Raw genomic sequence first — 18,235 nt, 5'->3', positions numbered from 1 at the left:
ATGTGGTGTGCATTGCTATATGGGCTCTGTAGGGAAGCAGAGGTTGCAGGTATCTCTAGAGGGATGCAGGAAGGTTTAAGGCGGGCTCTTGGCAATGCTATTTTCTCTGAAGAGTCCTCACAAGATCCTACTGGACAACTGGGAGGTTTTTCTACACAGTTTACTAAAAAAGACAGCATTCCCAGGCCCTTCTCTGTCACAAGGAACTCCATCCCCTTCCTCCATCAAATCTTGTTTAACGCTCTGGTAAGCAGCCCAGCCAGCTTGCTCACCAGAGCACTTTGGCCCCAGCTACTCAGTCGCATTCCGTCTCATGCTCACACCTGGTCTCTCAAAGGCGTGCCCAAGATCAGGGTACACAAAACCTCGATCCCGACACCGTCCCCTCAGCCAGTAATGTACCTCCTCTGTCCTCCTCCGTCCTTCTGGGACCCAGACACCAGTCAGGAGGACAGAGGAGAACCCTCCTGGGAGCTCAGGAGGACAGAGGAGAACACTCCTGGCTCTCCCGAATCCCTTTAGCGTCTTTCCAAGGGATGCAAAGTCCCTTTCTGATGTTCTGCTATTTCCTCATGGCATCCTCCCATGACCCTACTTGAATGACAGCAAGTGGATGGTGGTCTTGTTTGATCACATGTGGTGGAGTCTCTTTAATGTCTCTGACACGTGCCCCCACAAGGCAGCAAAGCTCTCTGGAGAGGTTGTCTGGGCAGCAAATGGGGGCTGCAGTGCCTCCTTGTATGGAGTCCCCAGTCACTAAGCTACTGCTGAGCAATGGCACCTGGCAGCTGCTGCCTGGCAGGGGCTCTCCCTCACCCCATCACCTGAGGTGATTCCCTGATCCAGCACAGAACACGGTCCACCCCAGAGCTGAGTGCGTCACAAAAACGTGCTGTGTTCTGGGGCCTGCAAGGTTGCCCTGCATGCTGGCTGGTCCCTAGCCCAGGGCACGTCATTCTCTGTGACGTGACACTCCTCGCTGTGATGTCACAGTGACTGCCTCTTCCACCCCTGTGGCAGCGGTGGGAGCGGTGGCTCAGTCTCTTGCGAGAGGCGCAGGAAGAGGACCCAGAGAGAGCATTGTGTCTACCTGGAGATTTCCTGCTGTGATGGAGCGGCTGAGAGCCCTTCGAGGTGAGGTCCCTCCACCTCTCTGGACACCGTGACGCTGCCCGAGCGCATGTGTGCCACCAATGCCTGTTTAGGGCACGCCATCAGCACAGTCCTTGCTCTGCTGAGTGCAGCCACCCACCGTGGTTTCCCCAGTATCCCAGCAAGGGGAAGGCTCTCTCCCCTCTCCGTGCCGACCACACATGTGCCGGCACAGCCCACCCCACGCTGTGGGGCTGGGTTTCTCCCCGAGCTGGCCGGATGCTCGGCCCTGGCTCCAAGCAACACCAGTGGCAGCTGCTCTGCTCTTTCCTTGCAGGTCTCTTTGCCTGTGTGGGCTGCGTGCCCAGAGGTACACGTCGCAGGGCCAGAGGCAGGGTGGCAAGCCCTGTCCCCGCCTGTGCCGTGACTTTGCTGCTGCAGCGCCTGCAAGACAAGGAGGTGAGATGGGGACATCCAACCATCAGTCCTTGCCCTGCCCCAGTGCCACGGCCCTGTGGGTGCCAGGCCCTGGCAGCACATCGGCATAGCGATGGGTGGCAGCGGGCGGCTCCCCGGGAAGAAGGGCAAAGCAAAACGTGACTGATCCCTGTCCCCAGGGTGACCGAGCGCAGGCGTACTGCGAGCTGGAGCACGTCCTGCGGGAAGGTGACAGTCGCCCGCCGTGCGGAGTGGTGAACCGGCTGCTGGCTGAGGTGTCCCAGGACCTGACGGCAGCCCAGGTGAGGGGTCACTCCCAAAGGCGGCAAAGGGAGCCGCCTGCCCGCGCTGGTGTTCTGCTGGCGGACAGCAGGGGCTTAGCCCTTCCAAGGGAAGGCCTCAGGCAGTCTCCTGTGCCGCGTGTCACCGGTCACTCTTTTTCAGGGCGTGCCAGACAGTGTGAGGATGGCTGCCAGCGATGTCCTGGTGGCTCTGGCCCGGACACACTTCAGCTTGGTGATGGCCGAGCTCCAGGGCCACCTGAAGGCCGTGGGGGAGATGTCCAAGGAGTTTGTGCTCCTCACCCTGAGCAAACTGTTCACCAGCTACGGTAGAGTGCCCTCAGCCTCCTGAAGGGGTCTCTCCCCTCTGCGCGTGATCTGCGTTGAGCTGGGGGATGCAGGGCTGCAGCCCCTCCTCCCTCGCTGCCGGGGCTCTGACCATGGCCCTCTCCTTCCCCTCTGCAGCTCCACAGTGCATCTCCTTCGTGTGGCTGACGCTGGCCGGCCTGCGCAGTGTGGTGGGCTGGGTGAGAGGCGGCCGGATCCTGCGCATTGCTTGTGCTGGTGAGTGCCGGCCCCAGAGCAGGGGGGCTCGGGACAGCCCTTGCACCTCGCCCTGCTGCAGGCTCTCACAGGCTCCCTCTTCTCTCAGTCTCTCATCTTTTTCTTTTTTTCTTTTTAATTAATTATTCGGGGTTTTTTTTTGTTTTGTTTTGTTTTGTTTTGTTTTGTTTTGTTTTGTTTTTCTTCAGTTGTGAAACAATGGCTGGAAGGAGTCAAGGTTCACTTGTGCTCTGGAAAGCAATGCCCCTGGCCTGCCATGGAAATCCAGCAGATCTACCAGAATCTTTCCCAGCTCTTCTGCACTGTGCTGAGGAACTGGCAGGACTGCAAGGAGGAAAAGGTGAGCAGTGCTGTGTTCCCAGCCCGGGATGGCAGCGGGGACATCCGTGTCGGCAGCTCTGCCTGTGCCCAGCGGGCTGAGAGCAGAAGGGTGATGAGAAGGAGCGGGCTGGCTCTGCAAAGGGCCCCAAACTGGCTTTGTGCTTGGGGCTGGATCTCCCTGCCAGGAAGCAGCCCCATGTCACAACCTTGCGGCAGGAATAGCTGGGGAGGAAGGTGTGGGGAAAAGCTCCCTGCCCTCCAGAGAGAGCCCGTCTCCTACTGGGCACGGGGGTATGGGAAAGGGGAAGGGAAAGAGAAAGCCCTCCTGTAGGAAGGGCAGACGTTCAGTCTGTGATGCTGGGCCTCTGCCATCCCTCTCCAGGACAAACAGGCTGTCCTCGGGGCTGTGGCTGCCATGATGGCTGTCCTCCTTCAAGAAGAGCTGTGCCGAGAGCACGTTTGGGAGCAGCTTCTCTGGCTCGTGCACCCGTATCAGGAGGTCCAAGACACCTGCAGGGTGACCAAGGTGAGACGTTTTGCAGGGCTCAGTGTGGATGTGGGGCTTGTGCAAGTGCCACGAGGGGTCAGCGGGATGCAGGGAGGAGGCCAGGAGCCCTTGGAGAAAGACGGAATAGGTGTCCAAGGGAGGTCTGAGGCTTCCTGAGCTCTTCCGTCAAGGAAGGAACAACCCGGACAGGAGCCAGAAGGGAGCCAGGAGTCACCGCGGCCCACCTCCTGGGGCTGGGAGGCTTCACCAGCACCACCGCTGTGGGGCTCTGGTGCCTGAGGAGCTCTGTGCTAACAACCAGGGGGACCACGTCCAGTTGCATCTGATGGGGGAGAAGAGGGCTGCTGGGTGGGAAATGCCTGCAACCGATGCCCAAACAGGGCTCGGTTGAGAGCAGAGGGACTCTCTTGCTGCTGCTGGGAGGCGCGGGACAAACCAGAACGCCTGTGCAGGAGCTCTCCCAGCGGACAAACCAGTGGGAATCGGTTTCTCTGCTCCCAAGTGGCTAGACGTGGCTTCAGCCCTTCCTTCCTCTCCTGGTCTCTTGCAGAGCCTCAGTATCTTCCTGGAGGCCTTAGAGGGAGTTCCATCTGTCATCCCTAAGGACAAGTTTCTGGCCATCACCAGCGCCGTGTTCTACCAGGTAAGGGGAGCCTATCCTTGCGCCCAAAGCAGCTTCCCTCTTGCCTAAGTCTCAGGAGGACTGCAAAGCTCCGAGCCTCTGCCGGCTGCTCAGCCTTAGCTCCTGCATGCCCGTGGCTGCCCCAGATCCGTGTGTGTGCCCCCAGGGATGCTGTGGGTCAGGCTGTGTTTTGTCTGCATGTCCTCTCACTGGGAGTGCCAAGGGAGATGAGAGCTGGCAGCAAAGTTTCTTTTCCATCCTCAGTACTGATACAATTTTCTCCAATGGACCTTGTTCCCACAGCTCACCGATGACACCAAGGAGCACAGCGAGGCAGACAGAGCAGAGCTGACCCACTGCATCCTGCTGCAGGGTAAGGAGAGGAGCCTTGGCGATGCTTGGCGGTGCCCTGGCCGAAACCTCTCTCACAAACCTCCGGAATGGGTGCGAGTTTCTTGCTAACACAGTGCGGGATTTCCTCCCCGCAGCCCGGATCTGCCCAGAGGAAACGGTCCAGTTTCTGCAGTCACAGCTGGGCGCTGACAGGGAGGCTGGATGCGTGGCAGCCCTGGGTCTGCTCGCTGCTCTGGCTCGCTCTGATGGTCAGTACCACAGGTCGGGACTTCCAGGGATCCCTTTTGCCATCTGGGCTGTGCCTCCATGCATGCTTCTGCGCATCTCTTGCAGAGCCCACGATGACCGAGAAGCTGCCCCAGGTTGTGGAGGCTGTGCAGTGTCTGTGCAGCGACCCCAGGATCCAGGTGAGCTGATTTGGGAAAGGAAAGCGCTGTCGGGGTGGTGATGCTGCTGCCAACACAGGCAGGGCTGGGGTGCCCAGGGAGGTGCTGGGGCACTGTCCACATGGTTGCGATGGCTCCTGTGGGGAGAGCAGGCAGAGTGGAGCGGTCAGGTCCCTGTGCAGTGCATGGAAAGTGCACAGCCTGGTGCTAAGGCCTGGCCCTCACCTGAGGAGACAAGGCTTCTCCTCTGCTCTTGTTGTCTCTGCTCATGCCCAAAGGGCTGCCCCAGTGAGCACGTGGCTTCCCTTTGCCTTCCGAGCAGGAAAATCAAACCCACAATTGACTCCTGACAGGTGAGGAGGGCCATTCTGCACTTCATCAAGGATGTGCTCAGTGCTAACGCCCGGAGCTGCTCAGCCTGGGATGTGGTGGGGCACATCTTCAGGGAGTTCAGCCGCACCACGGCAAGAAGGGTAAGGACACCGGGCAGCATCTTCCTTTGGAAGACCCGTGCTGCTCAGAGGCTGGCACAGAAGCACTGGTGGGGCCACACCTGAGCCTCCTGAGAGGCTCCTGAGAACTCAGAGTAACCGGTGTTCCCACAACACTGTTGTGCAGGCAGCCGGAGACCTTTCTGCCCAGGAAGCCCAGGAAGAAGGAGCTCTCCAAGAGCTGTGTATGGACATCCTGGGGTCACTGGATGTCTCTGCGAGCGGGATGAGCAAAGTGAGTCACAATCTGACCTGCTGCCACTCCTTGCCTTCACACCACGTGTTCCTCATCCCATTCCAACACCCCCGGTCTCTCCTCCAGTGTGCTCTAAAACACACAAGACTCAGGGAAATTCACAGAGTCCTCTTCATCTCTGAGCGGAGGCAGGAATGCTGACACGCTCAACCGCCTCGTTCCCTACAGCTCCTGTGGCCCCGGCTGCTGCTGTACGTGGTGCCAGCCCAGTACACCGGCATGCTGATCCCGGTCTCCCGCTGTGTCCAAGCGCTGGCTGAGAGAGGGGACCTGATGGTGCGGGAGATAGAAGACCTGGATCCCCATTTCCTCAGCTCCATGTTTCAAGGTAGGAGCAGAAACTCCCCCAGTGAGCTCTGTTGACCCGTGACAGCACCAAGAATGGACAGCGGAGGTGCACGTGGGGGAGCACAGCATGTCTCGGCATCTCACTCAGCACTTCCTTCTCCCCACAGGCCCACTGCTGACTCCCCAGACACTGCTGGCACGCCTGCTGGTGAGTAGATGCTCCAGAGGCCGGTGCCATGAGCCCCGAGGAGGAAGCAGCATGGCCGAGCACGCCAGCGCCTGCCTCACCCATGGGGATGCCATTCTCTTCCCGGGCTTGCAGCACCATGGGCAAAGTTGCTGGCTGCTCCTTGCCTGCCAGGGCAGAGCCAAGCTGCGCTTCCCTCCTGGGAGAAGCTGCTGCTCTTGCTGCAGAAGTGACCCTGCTTCTCCTTGCTCTCACTCAGGTGGTGGCAGGGAGCCCTTTTGCAGGCAGCGAACTCCAAGCCGCTGCCTTGCTCCTCATGCTGAGCCTCCACGGCAAAATCCACAGAGCTGTGGGGGCCATGTGGGCCACTGAGATCCCCCTGCTGCTGCAGTGCCTCAAAGGTAAAGTGCTGGTGGGGAGGGAGGGGCGGAGGCAGGGAAGGGGGGGGAGTGAAAATGGAGCTCTGCAGCGTGGCAGAGGGGAAGCATTGCCTGCAGCCCAGCACTTGCTCTGCTGCTGTTCCCATTCCAGGGAGACAGCACTGAGGCCCGGGGAGCTTTCCCCCCTGGGGATCTGCCCATTCCAGGGCACAGATGGGCCCTCCACGTCTCCTCAGATAGCAGTCTTGGAGCAGTTCTGTGTTCCTGCAGGGACAGTGTTTGTGGGGAGGGACAGGTCATTGCGTAGGGTGTGCAGGTCCCAGTTTGGCAGTGCCGAGTGCCCAGGCAAACCAGGTTTGCAGCAGCTCTTCCTTTGTGGCTTGATCCCAAGCAAGGGTCTTTTGCTTCTTGTTGCTGTGCAGGGAAAGATGAGAGCTTCCCGGACTCTGCGGAGTGGGAGCAGCGCCTCCTAAAGGTACAGCATTGCCGGAAGGCACGGTGCGGAGAAGTGTCTGCCTGTCTCAAGGAGCCCCGCTCCCATACAGGACAGGAACAGCCTCTCAAATGCTGCTGTGGAGCGGCCGCATGCCTTTGTGGTGCTGCCTCTTCCTCTTTGTCCCAAGCCCAAGGGGGGTCCTAGGAGAAGAGCAGCAGGCGGCTATAAGGGAGGGACTGCTGGGGGGAGCTGGGAGAGGGACTGCTGTTCCAGTCACCTCTCCCCAGAAGACTGCGGCGATGTGGGAATGTGGGAAGAGGCAAAGGGCAAGGAAACATTGGCTTCTCCTCTTCTCCAACAGTTCCTGAGGGCGTCACTGGCTACCATGGAGGATGAGGCCTGGACCAAGGGCCTGAGCTGCGAGCTGAGCCGGTGGCTGAGCAGCTCTCCCAGCAGCTCTGGAGAAAAGGTGGGTTCCCCCCGGCTCTACCCAGCGGTGCAGCCGCAGGTGCCCAACTGGCGCAGGGGCTGCGGGTGGTGCTCTGCTCACACGGGCCGCTCACGCTGCTTCCCTGGCCCGTGCCCCCCAGAGGGCCTTTCCCTGCAAACTGCCTGGGGGTGGCTAAAGCTCGGCCCTGCACCTGCTCTCAGCGTCTCCCAGGGAGCGTGGGTCCTTCCCACCTGGCCCTCTCCCAGCAGGTCAGGCTGCTGCCACATCTCAGCTTCTTCCTTCCCTTCCCATCCCTTCTCTTCCCTTCCCATGCAGTCCTTCCTGTACAAGGCTCTGGGGACAGTGCTGGGAGCTTGTAAGGAAGTCCTCCACATCCAAGGGAAGCTCCTGCAACACCTGGAGGAAGCAAATGCAGAGGAGCCCTCTGAGGCCCAGGTGAGGTCTCTTCCCAGCCAGCTTCTGCCAGCATCCCCGCTCTGTCCCTTGGGCAGAGCGCTTCTCCTGGCCCTGCTCCGAGCCTTTCGATCTCCTCACTGCTGCTCTTTCCCTCAGGCGAGGACCAGCCCCACCACTGTGGCTGGCCATACCAGTAGGTTCAGGCCTGCGCCAACTGCCCCTTGTTCTTTTGTGCAGGGAATGATCTCTCTTCTCAGCCATGCTGCTGAGACCAACTTCCACACAGCCCTGGACACGCTCACCATGTTTGCGTCCAGGCTGTGCAGAGGCCAGAATGGGAGGATTTCCAGACGCAAGAAGGTGAAGCGTTACGCATTTCCATCTTGGCTTTCTGCTGCCTTATTTTCACTTGGGAGCCCAGGTGCATTGTGGGGCACCGGGGGCTGCTGAGCGAGTGTCTCAAGGCATTTCTTCCCACACAGATGGAGCTGGACAGCAGAAGAGCTCAGGCCACCCGCAGCGCCCTCATCCTTGCCCACGGCAGCTTGGCACTGCGTGCCTCCAAGGAACAGCTGCTGGCCCGCCTGGAGGGAGACATGGTGGGCAACATCCTGCTGCTCTACAGCTGCAGCTGCCGGGTGAGAGCTCGTAGCGTGCCAGGCTGTCTGAGCACCCAGCTGCAGCCCCTCCACGTGGGGGGATGCTGAGATGGGCCTTCTCTTTCCAAAGGTCCCTCGGGGACTGGTTTGTGCTCAGATGAAGATGCAAGCCCTTCCCTTAGCGTTGCCCCCACGTGTTCCCCTTGCAGCCCTTGGCCCTTCCCGCAGTTCAAAGAATGTTCTTCTCTCTTGGGCCTCAGGACCTGCAGAACACGCTTGCGCTGCTGCAGAGCATCACAGACTTCAGCTCTGCCTTCCAAGCAGTGGGTGACTCTGCCTGCTTTAACCCCTCCTTGAAGGGCAAGCTGCTGGAGATCCTGACGGTGAGTGCCCAGAGCCAGGGCTGTCTGTAGCGGAGTTTTGGGCTGTGCTACAAGGCTCAATTCCCCAGAGCCATACAGGTGTCCCTCAGCCACACGTCTCCGGCTGGTGGGGACCTTGTGTGCTGGCAGGCAGCAGCTGGGCAGCAGGCGAGGTCCACCAGCTGTGCAGCTGCTGCATCCTGCACTGCCTCCGTGGGAAATGCGCGAGTGATGGGGCTGGTGTGTGGCAGTTGTGTCTGCCTGTGGGTCTGGCGGAAGAACTCTCGCTCTGCCCCTTGCCCACTTTGACCGTGTCTCTCTGGGACTTGCAGGACTTGCTGAAGAAGTATTGCTTGGGCACCCCTGTCTCCCCAGTGCCCCTCAAGGTGGTTCTGGCCCTGGAGCAGTTGAGGTAAGGGTGGGAGCCTCTGGGGTTGCAAGGCAGGATGGTGGATCCCCTTCTGGGTAGCTCCCGAAGGCCTGGAGGGGGCAGAGGGTCGGGAGTCACTTCTACAGGAGAGATGGCTGGGCTGCTGTGCCCAGCGAAGCTGAGGTTCTGGGAGGGAGAAAGGCCCTGGTGCTCCTGTCCCCTGGCACGGGAGAGAAGGGAGACTCGGTGTCTCCTTCCCTTCAGAGCAGGAGGTGGTTCACTGATGCCGGGGAGGAGGTGGGTGATGCTGGAACTGAAGACAGTGCTCAGCAGCTCAGGCTGGGGATGTTGGCTTTGCAGCTGTTCCGTTAGAAGAAACTCTGATGTTGTCTGAACCAGCCTGGAGAGCACTGCTAAAGGCCCTGTCTGCTTTCTCTTCCTTTTTTTGTCCTTTTTTTGTTCAGCAAGCTGAAGCCATCTGTAGGAAGCAAAGACATGTGTGACATGCTGAGTCTGTGCTGCAAGACTATTGTGACACACCCTTCAGCGGAGATGATGCTGAAGATCAGGAAGTCACAGCAAGCAGCTCAGTACCTGCAGGTAACCTGCCGTGACTTTCACAGCCACCTCTTGGTTGGAGCCCTTCCTCGGCACACACAACCTATGCTCTGGCAGCAACCATGATGCCACAGCTCAATCCCCTCTTCTGCTTTCAGCTTCTGCAAACGTCACTGAAAGCTCTGGGCCGGCTCATGGTGGTCCTGCTCGAGACAGAGACCACCAGTGGCTTCTTCCAGAACATAGTCCATGTGAGTACATGTGGGTCAAGGGAGGAAGCAAGCATGGTGCCTGTCAATAGCGGAGACAGAGGTCTGGGGACTGAGAGGACAACGAGAGGGGACCTCTTGCTGACATGCCAGCTCACTGCAAGCTCAGAAATGGGCAGAGAAATGGGCCCTGCAGGGAGAAAGGCAGAAGCAGCCCCTGGCAGGCCACAGCCAAGGAAAAGCTCCTGGGTTAGGAGGCCGGAGTGTCTGCAGAGAGCAGGGGCAGCAGTGCCGGTGCTCAGCGAGGTGGGGGGCTGCGTGGAGCCACAGGGCAGGCCCTGAGGGAAAGTGCTGGGAAATGAGGGACTGGGAGAGGGCTGGCATGAAGGGAAAGAAAAGATGTCCGCAGTGATACAGATGCTCTGTCCCACGTCCTGCAGAGATCAATGACGTCAGGCAACATGTGGGAGCGCAAGAGGGCCCTGCAGACCTGCTCCCAGCTGCTGGCTGTTTGTGAAGAGCGTGGAGTGAGTAAAGAGCCCCACCACATGCCCCTGCTCCCTCCCCAGTGCCCCTGAGCTGGCAGGCGAGCTCCACTCAGCTGTGCAGTGCTGTGACACCCACCCCGTGGGGAAGGCACAGGCGGGAGAAGCTAGGGAGAGCTGGGGCTGCCTACAGCTTTTTTCCTGCCTCTCATCCCTGCAGAGAGGAGACGCCTGCAAGCACTTTGGCTCCTTGGTGGGATTGCTGGTGCCTCTGATGTGTGACCCCATGCCCACCTCCCGCCAGTTGGCTGTCACCTGTCTGAGCTCCCTTCTCCAAATCCAAGGTGAGTAGAGCGGGCGTGAGCCAGCCCTCTGCTCTCCTCCGCAGCACTACCAGAACCCCACGGGCTGGGCCCAGTTTACAGGAGGGAGAGGCACCGTGCGCAGCTCTCTTCTCCTCTCCACCCTGTCCTCTGTCTCTCCCCTGTGGAAAGCGGTTCCGTTTCCAGAAGCATGACTTCCCTTTTCTCCCTGTGCTCTTTCCAGCCAAGGCGACCAACAGAGTCATCCAGACAGGAGACATCGGGAGCCTGTGTGAGGGGCTGAATGACCGCAGCACCGTCTGTCAGCTCCAGACCGCTTCCAAAATCGCGCGGGTAAGTGGACCCAAAAAGGGGTGGTGCGATCTCAGTGCGTAGGCTTTTGCACGTCCCTCTGCTCCCCTCAGCCTCTCACACCGTTTCCAGAATGAGCTGTCACCCTGAGATCACTTTTCTCAGCAAGTAGCAGGAGGCACTGAGCTACGTCTGACCTTAAGGCACCCCACGCAAGGAGCTGATTCTATGACACGTGTGTGTGTGACTGTGTGTGCGCGCGTGTGACTGTGGCTGCTGGGAGGTAGGCTTTGCATGTAAGCAAACAGCATGGGTGGAGAAGCTGAGAGAAGGCTCAACCACCTTATGTATAAACAGCACAGTAAGGACAGCAGGAGCGTTGTGATTGCCACCTGAATGACTGGCAAGCTGCTGAACTAAGAATGCCCTCAAGACTGCTTTATGTTTGGAAGAGCTGCTGCAGAGCAGTGATGGGATCTCTCCTGCTTCTCATTTCTCTGCAGATTGTATGCAGAAGCTTCTCCCTGGAACACACCATAGATTTCATGATGGCCATCAAGGACACCTTCCGGAAGGCCAAAGGAATGCGTGTGCGTGCTGCTGGGAAGTGGATGATCACCTTTCTGCAGATGCATGGAAAGGACATCTGTCGGGATGTAAGAGACTTTCTTCCACGAGCCTTGGACTTTTGTTGGCTGTTGCACTACACCTTGTGCCGTTTGCCTCTTGTGCTAAAGAAGCACAGCCTGAGCGCAGAGCCAGGGCTTGGACAGGGTGACCGGTGTGAAATGTAGGCTTAGGCCTTGGCGGCATGTCAAGGGAGCAGGCACCGTTCATGTGCTGAATGTCCATGATTAGGTCCTGCAGAGTCAAGGATGCAGCAAGTCATTCTTTCTCCCCTTCTTCTTTCAGCTTGATCTTTCACCGATCATCTACATCCTGCGCAGCTGCATGTCGTCCCTGCAGCACAGCACGAACACGCCATTCCTGTGCCAGGCGGTGGCCATCCTCACCCGCTGTCACACAGACATCACAATTGACAGCTTCTTCCACAGGCGTTGAGCCCACAGACAGGTACTGGCACTCCTGCCTTTGCTATTGTTGCGGTCCCAGTTGTAGCTTGCCTCTGCCAGAGGGTTCCTGGGAGGACGCAGCTTTTCTTTTTTCCTCTCAAAGTCTGTTTGAGTTGAAAATTACTCAGTCGTGACTTGAGACTCTCCTTTTTCTAGCGAGACATGGAGGAGAGTAAGACAGTTTTCTCTTCAATGGTGCAGCAGGGAGAAGACAAGACAAGACAAGACAAGACAAGAAAAGACAAGAAAAGAAAGGAAAAAAGAGGAGAAGCGAAGAAGAGAAGAGAAGAGAAGAGAAGAGAAGAGAAGAGAAGAGAAGAGAAGAGAAGAGAAGAGAAGAGAAGAGAAGAGAAGAGAAGAGAAGAGAAGAGAAGAGAAGAGAAGAGAAGAGAAGAGAAGAGAAGAGAAGAGAAGAGAAGAGAAGAGAAGAGAAGAGAAGAGAAGAGAAGAGAAGAGAAGAGAAGAGAAGAGAAGAGAGAGGGGAAGGGAAAGAAGAGAAGAGAGGGAAAAGAGAAGAAAAGGAAGGGAAGGGAAGGGAAGGGAAGGGAAGGGAAGGGAAGGGAAGGGAAGGGAAGGGAAGGGAAGGGAAGGGAAGGGAAGGGAAGGGAAGGGAAGGGAAGGGAGGAAGGAGGAAGGGAGAGGAGAGGAGAGGAGAGGAGAGGAGAGGAGAGGAGAGGAGAGGAGAGGAGAGGAGAGGAGAGGAGAGGAGAGGAGAGGAGAGGAGAGGAGAGGAGAGGAGAGGAGAGGAGAGGAGAGGAGAGGAGAGGAGAGGAGAGGAGAGGAGAGGAGAGGAGAGGAGAGGAGAGGAGAGGAGAGGAGAGGAGAGGAGAGGAGAGTAGAGCAGGGGAGAGCAGGGGAGAGCAGGGGAAGAAGAGAAGGAGAGGGAGAGGGAGAGGGAGAGGGAGAGGGAGAGGGAGAGGGAGAGGGAGAGGGAGAGGGAGAGGGAGAGGGAGAGGGAGAGGGAGAGGAGAAGGAGAGGGAGAGGGAGAGGGAGAGGAAGGGAGAGGGAGAGGGAGAGGGAGAGGGAGAGGGAGAGGGAGAAAAGAGAAGAGAAGAAGAAAAGAGAAAAGAGAAGGACAGATGAGCTAAAAAAAAAAAATGTATTCTTTATCTTGAAAAAATAAATGCTAGAATCCTGGCCTAAGAAGTGAAAAGAGTATATATATATATTTTAAGTCTTCATTGTAATAGCTGCTGTCTCTTCTCCATACCAGTCACAGAATCACAGAATCACCAAATGTCAGGGTTTGGAAGGAACCTTGAAAGATCATGTAGTCCAATCCTCCCGCTTTAGCCGGAATGCCTTGATTAGGTCACTCAGGAATGTGTCCAGGCAGGTTTTGAATGTCTCCAGAGAAGGAGACCCCACAACCTCTCTGGGCAGCCCGTTGCAGTGTTCTGTTACCCTCACCAGGAAGAAGTGTCTTCTCATATTTTTGTGGAACCTCCTATGTTCCAGCTTGCAGCCATTACCCCTTGTCCTATCACTGGATGTGACTGAGAAGAGCCTGGCTCCATCCTTCTGATGCACACCCTTTGCATATTTATAAATGTTAATGAGGCCACCTCTCGGTCTCCTCCAAGCTAAAGAGACCCAGCTCCGTCAGCCTTTCCTGGTAAGGGAGATGCTCCAGTCCCTTCATCATCTTTGTGGCTCTGCGCTGGATTCTCTCAAGCAGTTCCCTGTCCTTGAATGGAGGGGCCCAGAACTGGACGTAATACTGCAGATGCGGTCTCACCAGGGCAGAGTAGAGGGGGAGGAGAACCCTTTTCGGCCTACTAACCACACCCCTTCTAATACACCCCAGGATGCCATTGGCCTTCTTGCAGTGCTGGCTCATGGTCACCCTGCTGTCCACCAGAACCCCCAGGTCCCTTTCCCCATCGCTGCTCTCCAACAGGTCAGTCCCCAGCCTATACTGGTACCTGGTGTTGTTCTTGCCCAGATACAAGTCTCTACGCTTGCCCTTGCTGTATTTCATTTGATTTCTCCCTGCCCAACTCTCCAGCCTATCTAGGTCTTGCTGGGTGGCAGCACAGCCTTCTAGCGTGTCAGCCACTTCTCCCAGTTTTGTGCCATCAGCAAGCTTGCTAACAGTGCACTCTACTCCCTCATCCAAATCACTGATGAATATATTGAATAGTACTGGTCCCGGTACCAACCCTTGAGGAACTACAAGTCTCCAGCTAGACTCACTCTGTCCCACTGACCACAACTCTCTGGCTTCTTTCCTTCAGCTGGTTCACAGGCCACCTCACTGCTCAATCATCCAGACCACACTTCCTCAGTTTAGCTGCGAGGATGCTGTGGGAGACGGTGTCAAATGCTCTACTAAAATCAAGATAGACCACATCCACAGCTTTACCATCATCTACCCACCTGGTTACCTCTTCATAAAAAGCTATCAAGTTGGTCAAGCATGACTTCCCCTTGGTGAAGCCATGTTGACTGCCCCTAATGACCCTCTTATCCGTGATGTGCCTAGAGGCAGTGCCAAGGATAAGTTTTTCCATCACCTTTCCAGGGATGGAGGGGAGGCTGATCAGTCTATAGTGTCTTGCTCCCCACAGCTTACCAAAGATAACGGAGAGTGGCCTAGCAATGACTTCTGCCAGCTCCCTCAGCACCCACAGGTGCATCACATCAGGACCACGGATGTCTAGGTTGCTTAATTGCTCCTTAACCCAGTCCTCAACAACTGAGGCAAACTCCTCCTTGATCCTGACTTCCTCTGGGGCCTCAGGGGTACAGGGCTCCTCAGGACAGCCTCCAGCAGTATAGACAGAGACAGAGAAGGCACTCAGTAACACTGTCTTCTCTGTATCTTCTGTCAGTAGGGCAGTCGTGCGTGCGTGTGTGTGCGTGTCTGCACGCATGCACACGTGCACACCTGTTTGTGTGAGTGCGTGCGCCCAGTGGCAGCAAGGCTCAGACTTGCTCCCAGCTGCCCAGGGCCATGCAGCCCCTTAATGCCAACATCTCTGCCATCCAGATACAGGCTGCCAGACTTTTGGAAAGAAATCCTGCTTTAACTCACTTTGAAAATGGTTCCACAGAGTCAAGCTGTAATCCCTCTTGAAACCTCTTCACATTCTCAGCCACAAAACTGTCCCCACCATGAGCTATGCCTTTTCACCAGTGATGAAGTAGAGCCTGCATACCGTGCTTGTAACAATCTGCAGCAGCGGAGGTGACCTACTGTTGCTATTGCCACTGCCCACCACCTCACCGTGCTCACATCCACTGCTTGGTCTTCTTCAACGCTCCGTGTGCGTCGATGAATGTCAGTGGGTGACATTTTTTTCCACGTGGAGGAGTTCAGTGACACACCTCTGCTTCACGTGCACTTCCACGTCAGACCCATTGTGTCAGACTGCCCCTCTGCTGCCATCTGTCGCACGGCAATAACGTCATGGAATACCGGTGGGAAGGTTTGGCCCCTACTGCCACACCACCAGCATCCGCCTCTGACGTCATGGGCCAACACCATACAATGAGAGGCATTACTTTCAGAGCAGCCCTCAGAAAATGCATCAGATAACATAATAAGTAACAAAACTTATTTTATTTTTTTTTAATTTCTTTACTGTTTAATAAAGAGAACAGGCTTTAGATTGCAGCTCTACATGTTCCATTTGAAAATCACCCAGTAATTTATGTATCAGCCAGTATTTATGTCATCGGAAAATGGAGCTGCAAAGAAACAAAGAAGTGGATGAAGTTTTGGCAGTCTTGAAACTTATTCTCTAATTCCTGTAGCAAAACAGAAAGCACAGCTGCGTATTTTTTGCGCTAGGGGCTGACCTGCAGGAGAGGAGCTCTGCAGAGAAGGACCTGGGTGTCCCGATGGACAGCAGGCTGGCCGTGAGCCTGCAGTGTGCCCTTGCGGCCAAGAAGGCCAATGGTATCCCGGGGCATGTCAAAAAGAGCGCGGCCAGCAACTTGAGGGGGGTGATCCAGGACACTTTTCTGCTCAGCCTCCTGTAGGGAATTGCTTTGAGCAGGGCGGTTGGTCTCAACGATCTCCAGAGATTCCTTCACACTTTCTAAGTTTCAAAACGAGAATGGTGTGAAATACGGTGTCAAATGCCTTGCTGAAGTCAAGGCACACAACATCCACTGCTCTCCCCCCGCCTACCCAGCCAGTGATGACATCAGAGAAGGCTGTCGGGTTGGTTAAGCATGACTTCCCCTTGGTAGATCCACGTTGACTGCGCCCGATAGCCTTCTTCTCTTCCAATTGCTTGGAGAGGGTATCCAGAACAGCGGATAGAAGTATGCCCACTGATCTCAGGATCTCGTCCAATCACTGTGGGGGATGGGAGAAAGCCAGGAAGCTTTGCAGCAAGCAGGCCCCGGGGGGTTCTTCCAAAGAGGTTTCTTCCTCCCGGGGAATTCCTCCATGTCACGGAGTTATCTAGATCCATCCGTGTCTGTGACAGGGAAACAGCAGGCCCGCCGGCCCACCGGCTCAAAAAGGGAAAGGGAGTGTGTAGGGAGATGGGAGCTGGGCCCAAAGACAGAACAGTGGCAACCATCTAAGGAATACAGTTATTTTCATATCACGTTAATTTTACTAAATATGAGATCAGAATGCAAGATAACACAATATAGTACAATATAATTGGAATTGAGACTAATAAATCAAATAAAATGAGAGAGAGTCCAAAGCCAAAGGCCTTGCTCGGAATTGAAGGTGAAACAGCTGGGGAGCACAACCACACACTGCCAGGCAGTGAGAGCAAGAGAGCAAGTCCTGTGACCTGGGGGTCTTATCTTCCCCTCTGAACGCAAAGTCCTCTGGGGTATGTAGTTCTTGCTCTCTTCTGAGAACCAGGTATCCGGAAAGTTGTCAGTCCACAGAACCCTTGTCAGTCCCATTAACTCTTTAATTCCCCATGCTTTTCATGATGCTACGATGTGGAATAGTGATAACAAAAATCATAAAACCATGACGCTCTGTCAAAGATTTCTTTTCTTTGGCAGTTCTTCTCCCCAGTCCTTTGTTTAGTGAGGGCCTCTTATCCCCACTTTCTCAGTTTTTTGTCTTCTTCTTCTTTTCTCTCTGTTAGCATGGCACACCTGCCCCAACACATAAGCCAGCAGGGAGTGGTGCCTGCGCTGCCACGCGCAAGCATTATCACCTTTTGCAGTGGTCAGCTCTTTCAAGCCACACCCCCTGAACAAGACTGCTGGTCCTTCTGCTTATCTTTACAGTCATAAGCAGAAGTATTGTGGCGCGGTGACGCCCACCACTTGCCCCCCCCTAGATAATTCACGGTTGTCAGTTAGAGTCTTATCACAAGAAAGGCCTCACAAAGCAAACTTTGAGCCAAAAAAAATCCCAGTTTTGTCTTTCACAACTGATCTTAAGCTCGGAAGAAGTGGAGTTAAAGGGCCAATGAGCTCTCATGGGCCCCCTTACCTTCTAACACACTAGCCCGTGGGATACCTCCAAGTAGGCTCTCCTGAAGTCCAGGGTAGCACTCCTACTTATTGCTTTGATTCTTCCACACAAGATCTTGAACGCTACTACCTCATGATTGCTGCATCCCAACCTGCCCCCAGCCTTCTCATCCCTTACCAGCCCTTCCTCGATGCTAAAAACAAGGTCAAGTAGCACAACCCTCCACATCAGATCCCCCACCACTTGCGTCAGAAAGTAATCACCAATACACTGCAGGAACTGCCTGGACCTTGTGTGCCTGGCTTTGTTACTTTGCCAACAAATATCAGGATGGTTGAAGTCCCCCATAAGAACGAGTGCCGGGGGTGGCAAGGCTACTTCCAGCTGTTTGTAAAAGGCCTCATCCACTTCCTCCTCCTGATCAGGTGGCCTGTAGCACACACCCACAACAGTGTCACCTATGTTAGCCCGCCCCTTAATTCTTACCCACAAGCTATCCACTTGTTCATCAGGCGCCCCCCCCCCCCCCCCCCCAGTGGAGCTCAATGCATTCTAGCAGTTTCTCACATAAAGAGCAAGTCCCCCACCTCACCTTGCCTTGCCACCCACAACAGCATGCCACTTGTGTGAGCTGTCCCACCATGTCTCTGGGATTGCAATGAGATCACATCCTTGTAAGCACGCACGGATCTCTAGTTCTTTTTGTTTATTCCCCATGTGGTGTGCATTGCTATATGGGCACTGCAGGGAAGCAGAGGGTGCAGGTATCTCTAGAGGGATGCAAGAAGGTTTAAGGCGGGCTCTTGGCAATGCTATTTTCTCTGAAGAGTCCTCACAAGATCCTACTGGACAACTGGGAGGTTTTTCTACACAGTTTACTAAAAAAGACAGCATTCCCAGGCCCTTCTCTGTCACAAGGAACTCCATCCCCTTCCTCCATCAAATCTTGTTTAACGCTCTGGTAAGCAGCCCAGCCAGCTTGCTCACCAGAGCACTTTGGCCCCAGCTACTCAGTCGCATTCCGTCTCATGCTCACACCTGGTCTCTCAAAGGCGTGCCCAAGATCAGGGTACACAAAACCTCGATCCCGACACCGTCCCCTCAGC

The 18,235-nt window shown here is 55.9% G+C and overlaps 1 protein-coding gene across 2 annotated transcripts; it reads left to right on the top strand.

The window, feature by feature from the left end:
- Nucleotides 1-978: 978 nt before the first annotated feature.
- LOC107049118 (maestro heat-like repeat-containing protein family member 2B) lies at nt 979-12,135 on the top strand. 2 transcript variants are annotated; one of them, XM_040653385.1, is made up of 31 exons: nt 979-1,134; nt 1,430-1,551; nt 1,710-1,832; nt 1,975-2,140; nt 2,277-2,375; nt 2,564-2,715; nt 3,079-3,222; nt 3,755-3,847; nt 4,130-4,199; nt 4,315-4,428; nt 4,514-4,587; nt 4,920-5,039; nt 5,185-5,292; nt 5,482-5,641; nt 5,769-5,809; nt 6,048-6,189; nt 6,591-6,643; nt 6,966-7,073; nt 7,371-7,490; nt 7,689-7,811; nt 7,934-8,089; nt 8,311-8,433; nt 8,745-8,824; nt 9,247-9,382; nt 9,499-9,591; nt 9,990-10,076; nt 10,255-10,378; nt 10,581-10,690; nt 11,152-11,304; nt 11,561-11,722; nt 11,878-12,135. In XM_040653385.1, the coding sequence occupies exons 1-30, from the start codon at nt 1,110-1,112 to the stop codon at nt 11,708-11,710; spliced, it is 3,369 nt and encodes a 1,122-aa protein (XP_040509319.1). In that variant the 5' UTR covers nt 979-1,109; the 3' UTR covers nt 11,711-11,722; nt 11,878-12,135. The 2 variants fall into 2 exon arrangements, with proteins under 2 accessions (XP_040509319.1, XP_040509314.1); XM_040653380.1 differs by having other exon boundaries at nt 11,923-11,979.
- The last annotated feature ends 6,100 nt before the right edge of the window (nt 12,136-18,235 follow it).

The sequence above is a fragment of the Gallus gallus genome, chromosome 1, assembly GCF_016699485.2.
Source record: "Gallus gallus isolate bGalGal1 chromosome 1, bGalGal1.mat.broiler.GRCg7b, whole genome shotgun sequence".
Classification (NCBI taxonomy): domain Eukaryota; kingdom Metazoa; phylum Chordata; class Aves; order Galliformes; family Phasianidae; genus Gallus; species Gallus gallus.
This window is presented reverse-complemented; position numbering and strand designations above follow the sequence as displayed.

Coding starts and splice junctions, on each gene's coding strand:
- LOC107049118 (XM_040653385.1), top strand. CDS start 1,110: ATGGAGCGGCTGAGAGCCCTTCGAG. Junction 5,293..5,481: donor CTGCGAGCGGGATGAGCAAA/GTGAGTCACAAT, acceptor CGTTCCCTACAG/CTCCTGTGGCCCCGGCTGCT. Junction 10,379..10,580: donor CTCCCTTCTCCAAATCCAAG/GTGAGTAGAGCG, acceptor TGCTCTTTCCAG/CCAAGGCGACCAACAGAGTC.